The 13288-nt window shown below is 35.8% G+C and overlaps 1 protein-coding gene across 2 annotated transcripts in view; it reads right to left on the bottom strand.

Annotated features, from left to right (window-relative positions):
* Positions 1 to 936: 936 nt before the first annotated feature.
* The window catches only part of TNKS2 (tankyrase 2), a 28696-nt gene continuing 16344 nt past the window's right edge, over positions 937 to 13288 (bottom strand). The window contains exons 17-27 of one of the 2 annotated variants that reach the window (XM_064430850.1): positions 12841 to 12950; positions 11973 to 12161; positions 10954 to 11206; positions 10284 to 10366; positions 9729 to 9849; positions 7648 to 7745; positions 6924 to 6998; positions 5831 to 5936; positions 5013 to 5199; positions 3486 to 3642; positions 937 to 3161 (exon numbers count right to left, since the gene is read on the bottom strand). In XM_064430850.1, coding sequence (XP_064286920.1) covers positions 3099 to 3161; positions 3486 to 3642; positions 5013 to 5199; positions 5831 to 5936; positions 6924 to 6998; positions 7648 to 7745; positions 9729 to 9849; positions 10284 to 10366; positions 10954 to 11206; positions 11973 to 12161; positions 12841 to 12950 — 1442 coding nt within the window. In that variant the 3' untranslated portion in view covers positions 937 to 3098. The remainder of the gene's footprint in view (positions 3162 to 3485; positions 3643 to 5012; positions 5200 to 5830; positions 5937 to 6923; positions 6999 to 7647; positions 7746 to 9728; positions 9850 to 10283; positions 10367 to 10953; positions 11207 to 11972; positions 12162 to 12840; positions 12951 to 13288) is intronic. The other variant, XM_064430851.1, reaches the window with a different exon arrangement.

Below are 13288 nucleotides of genomic sequence, written 5' to 3'. Positions count from 1 at the left end.
GCAAATTCAGGGTAGAAAGGACAGCGACAATTCCTTTATACACAGTCATTTGCATTCAAAATGAGTGCCAACATACCTCTGTAACAAGCACTGTATGGATAATCAACTTTTTAATTTATGTAAGATAGAGGAGAGTGGCTGAATTGTTTTTTTTTAGTTCTAAGAACTAGAGTTTAACTTATAGGTAAATCTTTTAAGAAAAGATCCTAATATTTTCAATTTGCTTACCTGTATCACTTCTTTTTTATTAATTATTTAATTAAATAAAACCAAATCTAATGAAGAATGGGAAGGTAATTTTTTACAAGCTAGATAGGTGGAATTTCTAGGAGCAATTTTATCAGAAGTTGTGTTCCCAAGACCCTTTAAAAATTTTCATTACCACTAATCTTAGAAAACATTTGCTTTCCTGCCCTCTAGTGCTCATGTCTATTTAAGTCTTCTTCTATACAAACCTGGTTTTGGAAACCTACCACCATATAAATGGTCCTACTTAAATAAAATTACTTACTTATTGCAATATTACCAGTGACCTAAACAGTTCCTTCTGTTGTTGCTCAGGTATGTATCACACCCATGCAGTTATCTGAAAGGTAAGACTCTTCAGGTTACTTTTCATTTTACCAAACCAATATAAGCAAGTTTTCTTTCTCAGCTCTGCATCATATAATGGAGTTTTAAGTGCATAAATTCTAGCTGACTTCTGGGTTTATTACTAAAACACTTTCACTCCTAGCTAAAGCTAGGAATTTGCCAGTTAGTTTGCCATATATCAAACTACAAGTTTTCACAGTATTTACAGGTTTTCATCCACATTAAAAGCTCTTCTACTTCATGTAATTAATTTGCCTCCAGTGATGCAGTTTGTTACAGCATTGTGCATGCTTACATTTAAAACAATGGGTTAACATACTACATCTGTAATTACTCCCAAGCTACCAGAAAAACAGTGAATTAAATTTATTTAGTGTTAAATGGATATGGAATGTCATACAGTACATGTAAAGACACTTCAAGATGAGTAAAGCAGAACTAATTGCACAAGGGATTAAAGGTTCACCTCAACAGTCAGTATTATCAAATCATTACAGCTTCCATCTTCAGAGTGCAAGGTATGTCATGCAAAAAAACAGCTCAAAAAATCCCCAAACAGACAAAACCAACATTGTGGTACCACTTAAAATGCTATCATACCACAATATTTTACAAGACATTAGGTGATCATTCATATAGAATGAAGCATTTTAGCAATAACAAAAAAGTTTTAAACATAATTAACAGATTTGCATGAACACAAATTCCAGCATTACTATACCTAAGGAACAGGCAACATGCTGGGAGAAAGTACCTAAAAATCAAAGCCTTTTTTATTCATAGCCAATATTACTTTCTGCAAGAATTCTGCAATCTTATTCAGTTTCCTCACATAACTGGGTAAGGTTCAATACATTTTTACATAGAGCATAATCACATAACCACCACATCAGCAAGAGGATTTAATTATCCTGATCAGTTACTACATTTAAAACCATGGTAAGATAACATGCCCTGCAAACAAATTGTCTTCTGGGACAGTGTTCTGTATGTAGAAATATTAAACAACTAAAATATACTTCTACCCACTTTAACCCCAAGTAACTCATAATTTCTATATACATATCTTTGAAATATGTAGGTACAAACTGCAGATGGCAGAGAAGCAGAATACACACGAGAGCTGTGGCAGTGCTGGCGGAGCGGGTGGGCGCAGCCAGGAGCCCCCAGTGGCACCCGGGCAGGGGCTGTGCCTCCTGCACTCCTCCTCTGCCCAAGGGGCCTCACCAGGGCTACCAAAGGCAGCTGCTGCTGGGGCAGAGCTGCTCCTCCTCTCCCAGCTGGCTGAGCTGGAGCAGAAGGTGCAGCCCCAGCAGTTCCATGCAGCTGAAAGCAGACAAACACACTCCTACACACCTGCTTCAACCACAGCTTGAATGTTAACATGGACGAGACACAGGAGATGAGAGAGGATGGCTTTTAACACTTCCACCTTGCAATGCTCATATTCTGAGGGCACCAACAAGTAGATTAATCTACCAAAAAAAGCATACAAAAAAGGCCAAGTTGTTTTGCTCTCGTATTAGGAATAAACTATTTACCTTCCTGGCTTAAATGTAAGCAAGAGAAACTCAAGAAAGAACTTCTTGAGGTTAATTTTCCATCTACATTCAAAGAAAATAATTTACTAAAACTGTAACTTGCAAGGTCTACTAGCCTTGAAGTGAGGATACAGGTTAACTATACCTATAGTTAAATAAAAAACTTCAAAAGGCATTTTACAGAAATAAAATATGCAACTCTAGGAAGTAGGTGGAAAATCACTTTAGTACTTGTCTGGAACATTCTATTTTCACAGCCCACCATTCTCAGGAATGTATATTCATAAATAAAAATACAGAACAAAAATTTGCGTATTCAATCTAAAGTTGGATATTTCTAAACCTCTTCAGATAAAATTTGCTTTCTCCCTCACAATTAAGTGATAAAACCTGAAAAAAACTGACTTTTCAAATCTATCTCGCACGAGAAAACACAGATGAACAAACCCACATCTGGAAAGAACATTTTGTACAAGATTGCAGTTCTAAAACACTTATATTACAAAGCAATGTAAATAAATACCAGGCTAGTACAAAAGCTCTTATTTACAGTTTTACAAATGAAAACGTTTTCAGTGTAAATGCAGTGTTTTAAAGAACACAATATTAGTAAAATGAGTTCCTGTATAGACCATTACAATTTCTGCTAGGTTTGAATGCAGTAATGTATAAAACCATTGTTTCAAGTTAATTTTTGTTTATAATTTAGTACAGCCAAACCCCAGTTTATGCCTGGAATGGTATCTGTTAAAGTGCTGAAAAAGAGGACATTTCTGAAATTTTAGAAAAACATACTGTACATTATTAAAGCTTTATCAAGTCAAAACTGGTATATTTTGTTCACATTTGCTACCACACCTCCTGGGAATGGGACGTTTTTTTTAAAAAAAAACTTATTATTGGAATGGCAGCCATTGATATCTTCGCATCCAAAGTCTGATGGTTTCCCACAAGTAACTTGTCTTAAGCTTCAGTGGTGGCTTCAGGTTTCATAATCTGGTAAGTAATCAAGTATTCTGGATAAGCCTGGAAGAGTGACAAACACATTGTACATTATTTGATTCTCTGGATGAATTAATAATATTTTTTAAGGAGGAGAAAAAATTAATGTAATAATTAAAATTATTTTAAAAATTAATTAATAAAGGAAAAAAGGGCAAAACATCTAAGGTAAAAATCCCTGGATCATTCAGGAAACATACATCCTTTCACCTGCAACCGCAGCTGGAGTTTGTTCCAAGACAAAAGCAAACCCTAGCACCACAAACCTAGGGAAAAACCCCCCAATGCATGACATGCCTTTGACAAAGGCAAAAGAGAGCCTGTAAAACCTGCCCAAAAGCTCTTTACCTGCTCTCCTCTGTAAATGACATATTCTGCCAATGCCAATCCATTTACACTGGGCCGCCCAGTCACTGAGTGATGTCCTGGGGGAGAATGAGCCATTTTCATGGCACTGAACTGCAGGAAGGACTTGCCCAATGTTACACGACAGAAGAGCAACTGCCTGTGTTGAAAGGGAAAAAGCACCATGAATACACAATGCTTATGACCTTGAACCTTGAAGTCACTTCAGTCAGCTTTCATAGTTCATAAATTTCTCAGGTTCTGTTTTGCTAACAGAAGTTGTACTCACTTTGGAAAGTTCTAGCCCAAGGAAAGGGTTGGTAGTAATATGGAAAAATGTTTATCTTAGTTACTGGAAACAGCATACTTAACAATGTACTGAGAGACTGCTACCACCTTTTTTTTTGGTCTGTTACTTACTTATTTTAATTTTTTTGGGCTTTTTAGGAAAAAGTTTTTTATCCCCTCCCCCTATTACTCATCCTGACAAGGTAATTCACAAGTGTTCTAATGGTAGATTTGTAACCCAACATCAAGGCCAAAGCAAACTCTAGGTCAATGCAAACTACCTCAGACTAGCATTTGTCAGTTTGTTATGCTGTTCTCACTATTAAAAGACTCAACAAGGGCTCTTATTTCTGTATACATACACCTACTGCAATGACAATGGAATCCTGGCATTTTTATAGACCAAGGTTATGTATCACCTCACTTTGCCCAAGCTTTTGCTTTTCTCATTCTTTGCAGAAGACAAACTAAAAACTCCTTCTTATTCAAAACTTTAAAAAGCATGAAGAGACTCTGACATCCTCTGCAACTCTGGAAAATCATCTTCATTATTTGAGAGTCCCAGAAAAGAGTAAGCAACATTAAAAGGGGGATTCTCAAAGAAGGATTCTGGAAGGATGACTTTATCCTTGTCTACCAATGTAAAACAGGATGAACACAAACACTAAATATTCATCTGGTTAAAAAGACTGTCACCACCAAAGCTGACTCCATGACCTAAGAGTTTATTCTGAACTGATGGTGTTGATAACAGGTGTTCCTGTTGAAAAGTGGATTCAAGAACTGCGTTAGTAGCAGAATCCACAAACCCACATCTCTATTTCAGTGTGTGAAAAAGCAGCAATGTGAGGGCTGACTGTTACAAAGTACATTATCCTCAAAGAAATACTGCATCTGAATATCTCTGAATTTCTCCTTTCTCTGTAACAGACAATGAACTAAACTCTCATATTGCATCTTTCACATAAGCATCTAGCAGATCCTCTTCATTCTCTGGTTTCCTAAGTCTGATTTTTATACTAAGTTAAGGGCAAAGATGTAGTTAAATGCACTTAAGATGGCTGAAGATTTTTTAGGACTTTGAAATGTCAAAGTTTTCTGAAAGTTTCTATTAGGCCCAGCACACAGAGAGTACAGAGAAAGTCTGTTTGGCAAGCAAATCTTTCTTCAGAGAGAGACTGCTGCATTGACAGTCTAGGTCACAATATACAAAAGCAAATCAGATTCCTTCAAGGGACTTACCTGTGGCAAACATAGCAAGATCTATCTTTGTGAATTGGACATCCAGTGCCACCTCCAATTCCATACACATACTGATTGCTTTTGGAAGAATTTTCAGCAAAATAAATCCCAGCTCCAAACATGCCGCCTATATAGGCATGTCTCTCATCAAAGCCTTTGTGAATGATTGCATTCACAAATGGGGAGCCTAAGAGAAAGGAAGTGAAATATTGAAAATACAGTACACAGATTTTTGTATGTGTCACAATTCAATAACACATTCCCATTGTGTTGGGAACTATATAAGCCCTCCTTAGGAACATGCACTGTGAACTTTGCTCACCAGGACAAACTCTGTATTTTTGTACAGGAAAGATTTCAACTGGCTTTACCTTGATAATGATAAGCTATCTTTTCTGGAATGCTTAATAAAACTAACTTATCAACTTATAAAACCAAGAAAACAAACAAAAAAAAATCCCACCCCAAAACAATCCTTAACAGAATGAAGTTTGACCTTTAATCATTTTGGTCATACAGCTGATAAAACAGACTTGAGGAGGCACACTACTTAATTTTCATTCATAATTGCTTGAAATGTTTTCACTTAGATCTTTGGAGTCTCCTTCGGGGAGAGACAAGGAGATGCAAATTTCAGAAGAATAATACAGTACATTGTATCATCCCTTGTGATGAGATACAAACACTAGTTAAAAAAAAAAAAACCTCATGTAAAACCTGGAACCTACTTCCACTGAGGAAATTTACTTTCAGTCAGTAGAAACCCTCCAATAAAGAGTGCTGCTGATAAGATCATAAAGTGCATTTCGAATTCTCACCATGAAACAGCATCCTTTCATTGGCATGGTTATGATTCTCTTCAGAGACCTCTTTCCTTCTGTGCGTGTATCTTTCCCATAGTTTTTTGTTGCACACTTTCTGAATCTGAAACAGTCAAAATTTCCAAAAAACTCAGTTCACTTTACTGGACAGATGTATAACCCATAGCCACTATACTACAGTACAGTTACACCACCACTGGAATGGTAACACTTTCCTTGGGACTCCATGAAACACAAATTGACTTGTCATAAAACAAAAATCAGCCTAAGTCATAACTATATTCTTAGGAATCAATTAATTTTACAGAGCTCCTTGTTCATAATCCTTAAATTAAATAAGCTCTAATTTAAATTTAGCAGGCTCAGTCACAATTTTTCTTGATGCCAAATCACTAGTAAAAAGATCAATCAATAAATTAAGAAATGCCTTCTGTGAAGATAGAAGCACTTCTAAAAGAAAATAAATTACATACCCCCTGCAGAGCTATGCTGGGCATTGCAAAGTCTTGTGCATGTAGATATAGCATAACAATTCCACTGTAACTTCAGCTCAGAATAGAACTTAGTAGTACTTACTTACAAATCAAAATATTTATGGTATTAATGAAAATTACCATTACTTTAGAGGGAAAACCACATAAATACAAACCAAAATTCCATTAGATTATTTAAACTCATCTACTGCCTGTTTTTTTATACTTGTTTGATGTTAAATCAAGCCAAAACAAGAGTTGAAAAGTTTTGCTTTTCCTTCATCTGTTTCTTTCCTACCATTCGCCCTCAAAAGACACCCTCTTCTGCTTCTTAAAAAACTTCCTGCCTTTTTCTTCAAAAATTCTCCAGTTTCTTCAATAATTCTCCAATGACATCTTTCTATGTCAATTTCTTCCTGATTATTAACCCATAAATAGCTTTCCTGTATAAGTCTTTGAATTTCCCTGGAAAGCAATCTTCATCCTGTGCATGTCTCAGAATGGCACATCTTGTCACCTTATGGAACTCAAACAAGTGTAGAACATTTTACAGATATGTTACTTTTAGACAAAACTCCAAACGTGTAAAACCACTGGCCACAAAAAAACCCAGGCACCTTTAAGATGTTGTATCTATTGAAGACTCCACCAGCATGTCCTCCATCTCTGTGCTCTCGGACAGTACTCTGCATCTGAAAATTGAGAATTGGAAGAGGATGACATTCTTTCAGAAGACATTCAACACATGTTTCCTTTACACAAGTCAAATAACAGAAAGAACTAATTATGTATTAATACAATTAAAAATCATAAGACAAATGTTTAGGTGACTGGTTGTTAAGTAATGCCAGATTTTGTGAATGCACATGAATAGGTTTAATGATTAAAAAAAAAGAAACCCAATGTATTTTGACTCCATGGTCTTGTTTTCAAACTGGAGGAGATTGTCACTAATCTCTTTAAAATTGTCTTTGTTCAGAATTTTGCCTTGTGTGATTACGGCACTTTGAAAGGAAGTGATATAAAACTGTAAAACTGTCTATGACAAAAAAGCAATCGATTGGTAGCATAGAATTTATGTTATATTGAAGAGATTTGATATATAGTAGAGGTTTTAAAAATGCAAGCAATAATAATGTAAGAAAGAAAAAAGGTACAGACATCATGACCACAGATTGTAAGTGGTGCAGTCACAGTTGGGAGTCTGAAGTATCCTTGTGCAAGTTTTACTTAAACTTAGGGATGTTTACTGCACTGTTAAACTGTCTAGCAATACTTCCTTATCTGCTCCTTTAGCAGCAATAGCAAAAATACTGAGAGATTGAAAAGAATGTCATTCACCTCTTCTTCTACGGACTGAAATTCCTTGTCTTCAGTGGAAAGGTCTATGAGAATAGTTCCACTAGCAGAAGTATTCAGAGTCAGGTATGGGTTAAGTCCTGTGAATGCAATAAAACACAGCAAAATGTATGTGAATGTAATAAAATACAGTCTCAGAAACCACAATTGTTTTCTCTGATCTGTGGGTACCGGTTGATCCTTCTCAGCAAGAATCATCATTTCAGATGCACTAACCCATTTATCCATGCTTAGCTCACTATACTGACACACACAACAGGGGAAATACTTGTAAACACTTTGCTTACTTCAGAGTTCAGTTCAACTCTAGGCTGTGACACAGCAAGCAACCAGTCTCTGTACAGAGTCCACAACTACTGGTGGCAAAGGCATCATGAATGGGAAGAGCAACTTGAAGCACTAATTATTAGGAGTATTTTTCCCATGGTCATGCAGAAAGAACTGACAAAGAAGTATGTCAATCCTAAGTGCTTGAGCCTGGTACTGAAAGCTTAAAAGATATTGAATGTTTAAAGGAAACTTCTCTATCTTTCCAAATATGCAAAAATAAAAAGTAATTTTACACGGAATCCAATGTCAGCTTGCATTGGACAGACTGCAATCACAACTGGGAAGTAACGGGAGTAACTGGATATAAGAATATGAAGACAGTGTGTATCAAGTGTCTTTTCTGGCCATGGCCTTTCCAGACAACTAACGGGTGACCAGAATTAAAGAGCAGGTCTGCCATGAGCTCTTTAAAAGGAATAATCTGGGGAAAATGGAAATTACAGATTCATGCACAGTCTGGAGCCTCAGGTTAGCAGTGTGCAACTGGAATAGTGCTCAGGAGAAACAAAGCGGCAAGAACCAAAATAAAGCTCATCCACTACTAACCTCAAAACAATGGTTATACTTCAGGAAGAGATGCCATATGTACAAATACACATATATTCAAAAATACATCAGACCTACTTAAAAGGCAAAGTATACAGTTAGTGGCTATGTAAACTTCAAACTCCAACAAGACACGAGGCTGAAATCACATCTTAAAACTAACTTTCATCCAAATTACTCAATAAGTCTGTCCAGAAAGACCTGACAATTATGAGAAAATTATGCAGATTTACTTAAATACTTCATTATCAGAAAAAGAATTATCTTCGGGTTACTTCTTACTGTTTTAAGGAGCAAAAAGTAATTTAGACCTTGAATAGTGACTCACTACTATAGAGTGGAAATTTTAGAATGAGATTTCACAAATGGTGAATCAGGAAGGGAGAAAATCCTACCAATTCTAATTTATTTCATTTCTATGAAACACAGAAAAACAGCAGTAAGTGATATTTCAATGAGTCAAAGAAGAAAAAGAAAATATTTGGAGGGTTTTATTTGCTTTCTCGGCAGCCATAGTTAAATGAAGTATACTGAATGATAATGAATTCACAACTGCTGGGACTGTGCTGGTATCAACAGTCCTGCACAACTAAACAGGCTTCAGCAGTAATTTCAATGTCAGCTAAAGCTGTTGAACAAAGCAATTAGGTTCATTTTGGCTCACTGAAAGCACACCAACTCTATTTTTAAAGAAGAGCGTAAATAAGAATTTCAGCTGGCTTTCTGAGTGAGCAGACAGCATTCTGTGGCAGGACCCAAAAACCAGGACATAACAGGCCTCAACTCGTCAACAGAATGTGCTCTACTCTTCAGAGTGCTTTGAGAAGATAAATGCTCCCTATCTCAAGGAGCTTATGAGCATTTTGTACTGGAGCTTATGAGCATTTTGTACTGGAGCTTATGAGCATTTTGTACTGGAGCTTATGAGCATTTTGTACTAAGTCAACACTTTACCTAAGTAAACAAAAAATAGTGACCACAGAGAAAAAATATAAATTAGAGAACTGAAAGGCAAGATTCACAGTAATTCACAGCATAATAAAAGTACCCAAGTTTCAAGTCAGAAGACATTCTTACCATTTATTACCAATTTTTTTCATGAGATACAATTTGGAATAACATAAGTAATTAATAAAAATTGATCATGTAAAGGCAGTATTATGTGATAATTTAAAATAAGCATATACCTTGTTGTCCAGAAATAAGTCTTTCAACTCCTTTGATGATTTTATGCCTATGGCCATAAGCATTAATGCCAATCTCCTTCAATTCTTTGTGTCCCATTTCAACCAATACGTCCAATGTTATCTACAATGAAAGCAAGACCATGTTTTTTGTACTAGAACAAATGCCAATGACAGTGAAAATATACCTCACAATAGATGTGAGAAAAAGCAAGTGCAAAGAGAACAGCAACATTAGAGGCTTCAGTGTATTATTTTCATATTTTACTTTTATTCAACTGCATTCTTGTAACTTTTTGTCTTAAGTAAACACACTACAAACCATAAATTGTAACTTGCATTGCTTACAAGTGTTATGTATATGTTAATATATACACACACATTTTAAGATACCTTTTTAATATATCAATTAAAAATCCAGTTACAGTCCTTTCCTTCATCCAACTCATTCTGACTGTCACTCATTGAGAATCTGTCTTGTTACATCATACTAACCAGTCACTATTTATTCCATTGTTTTCTAGCCCAGACTATCTGGAAATAAATATAACCACTTACCTGCTCTCTCTCAAATATGTCAATTAGATGTTCAAGGCCAAGGTTCCGCACAAACTGATTAATGCTAAAATCTACACCTGAAACTGGGTAAGAAGAAAAACACAATGTACATTCATTCCTGTATTGTAAAATAAGGCATACACATGTGTCTGTGGCAACAATGAGAGAGGCAGAAATTCCTGGACTTTTGCAGATGTAGATTAAATATTAAATATCACTAACCAGGAGCAAGTAATCTGCTCTTCTACCTCCCTACGAACAGTCTTTGCCAGAGAACAAGGCAACCAGCTACCAGAAATGCAAGTTACTACAGAAAACATATTTACAAGTAAAATGTCATAGAAAAAACCTTTTCAAGATACCTGATCTAAGAGCAGCCTCTTAAAACCTAGATAAAGTTTGTAGTAAAATACTGCTTGGTATGCAGCCAAATTTCATTTGACTTCTCTTTTAAAACACAATGCATCATATTGGTTCAGCAAAAAAATTTTAAAGGCTCTGTAAGGGGGAAACAGTAAAATCTTATACTGCAAGACTTTCAGACTTTTGTTCCTCATTAATGACATCATAAGGAATCTCAATATTGCATATGCTATAATACCTCTATGAATGTATGGTAAACTTCACACCTTTTGTTAAAAAATGTTATTCACTCCTAAGAAAGCCTCACCTTCTTTTTTCTCCAGAACAGTAGCTCCCTCTGCACAGTTTGTACCAACAACAGAGGGAAGTTCAGAAAAACTACCAGACAAGTTGTCAAGACTACTTGCAGCAGACAGACTGGATGGACTGGATGGAACAGAAGAGAGGGAATCAGCTGCAGAACCTGTAGTCTGAGACACACTTATAACCTGAGGTTTGTAGCAAGTCGGTAAGGCAGAAGGAGGCATTGCTGCAGTCAGTAACGCACTGACATCGTCTGCCTGAAGAGCAGAAAACAACTCATTAGAACAGAGGAACACTTTTGTACGATGTTTTTTCCTAGAATGCACTATCATTACATCAGATTTCTTAAGTACACTGCAAAATAATATAGGAAAAATATGCATTTTACAGTGCAGCTTACAAATGGCCTTTTCTACCAAGAGCATACATGAAACTGTAAAATGTCTATACATAACAGCTGTAAAAAAGTAAAAAGCAAAGATTTCAGTATTTCTAAAAAAATGTAAGGACAGTTAAACAGAATTAATTTGCTATGAAAAAGGAACAGAAGCTTCTACCGGCAGGCAGAATTTATGAAACAAAACAGTTATTCTGAGAGTAGTTTTGGATTACATTATAACACTTAGAAAGAACACCCCAAGAACAAAAAAGACAGATAGTTTCTTACATTTATGCTGCTACAAGGTTTGCTTATATTTTATTGTCACAATTTTTGTATTAGTCAAACTATAAGCCCTGAATTCAAAGCATCAAATTACAACCATTAATGAATTTTGTTAGCATGCTGAGGTTTTTTTCACCCTCTGTCCATACTGAAATAAGATGCCTAAAGGAAGATATTATTTAAAGACACTTTATAAAGTTCTACTGACTTCCCTTGCCAGGCACATACAAACCCCACAGACACCACAGTACTTTTAATTTTGCAGAAGTGGTTGTATTACTGTTTTTTAAAGGATAGTTTTAAATGAGATGTCACACACAGATAAGCACAGATTTCCCAAGAGGAGCCTCATCACTTACAGTGACCAGGTCCAATGGTGTTTGTCCTTCTTGGTTTTTCAGAGTGGGATCAGCCCCATGTGCCAGTAACAAGGCACAAAGCTGAGTCCTTCCTTTCTGGGCTGCTTCATGAAGTGGTGTGAAAGCCCATTTGTCTGTAGCATTCACACATGCATTATATTTTATAAGTAAAGCCGCTACATCAACATGCTGGCAAAGTAAAAAACACCTGTTAAATTCCAAGATACCACAGTGTACTAAAATATTTCAGAACTATTACTGCTATTTCTCTGTAACCAGAGTAATTCTGACTTTTCTTGGAATGCATTTAACTATGATTTTAGAAAGTATTAAGGTGCTTTCTTCCTCACCTATGACATATCAGGAAAAGTTAAGCAAGATTTGTTCTCTTGTGAAAAAAGGATAGAGTAAAACAAATTCCAAATCCCAGAGGAATCTGAAGGAAAAAAGCCTGATTCTGAACTTCCAGTTTGGAAAGTTCTCCAATTGTTTTGGTTAAAGACTTGATTCAAGGACAAAGATTCAGCAAGTTCACAAAAACAATTGCTGTCTCAACAGCATTCATATAAGTGAGAGCTTCCTGATAAAATTTGACTGGCACAGGTAAGGAAAGGCATTTTACAGAACACCTTTCAACCTGCGGGCTTTTTAGGCATTCATGGTCAGAAAACTCAATTTGTGACTTTATAAATTCATAAGAAACTTTACCTACAACATAACCTGTGATCTAATTATTCATTCTGTGTCTTACAAATAAGATTACACTATAGCTCAATAGCAAAAGCATTCTACAGAGGCTCAAAATGCTGTCAATGAAATGTAAAATTAAAAAAAAAAAATAAAGTCTCGGAAAGTTGGAGATATTTACCCCATAAGATGCTGCATTATGCAGAGGAATCAAGCCTCCTTTATCCTGTGCATTCACATCTGCTCCATGCTGCAACAGGTATTCTGCAACCTCCAAATTATTGTAACCAGCTAGAATTGCAGAAAGACAGAATGAACAGATTTAAAACACCACTCCCAACAGGCTGTGGAGAAGTTAATAATTAACTTAAATTACTTGAAAGAAAATTAAATTGTCAGTCCCACTGAAGACAGTGCAATACCTATTATGAAGGACAGCATTACCTTAAGAGTATTTGGTTTTAAAACGTGTCAGTAACAATCCAAGATCCTCTTTGGGTAGACAGAGCAGGCAAACAATTAAACAGTTTGAAAAGCAACCTAACATTAGTATGTATAAGAACCTAATTTTTTTAAAGAAAAGGTACTGAATCCTCCAGCTTGAGGCTACACTATAAACTTGTGTAGAC

The sequence above is a fragment of the Passer domesticus genome, chromosome 8 (genome assembly GCF_036417665.1).
Source record: "Passer domesticus isolate bPasDom1 chromosome 8, bPasDom1.hap1, whole genome shotgun sequence".
In the NCBI taxonomy this organism is placed as follows: Eukaryota; Metazoa; Chordata; class Aves; order Passeriformes; family Passeridae; genus Passer; species Passer domesticus.
Note: the sequence above shows the minus strand (reverse complement) of the source record. Positions and strands in the feature narration are given on the sequence as shown.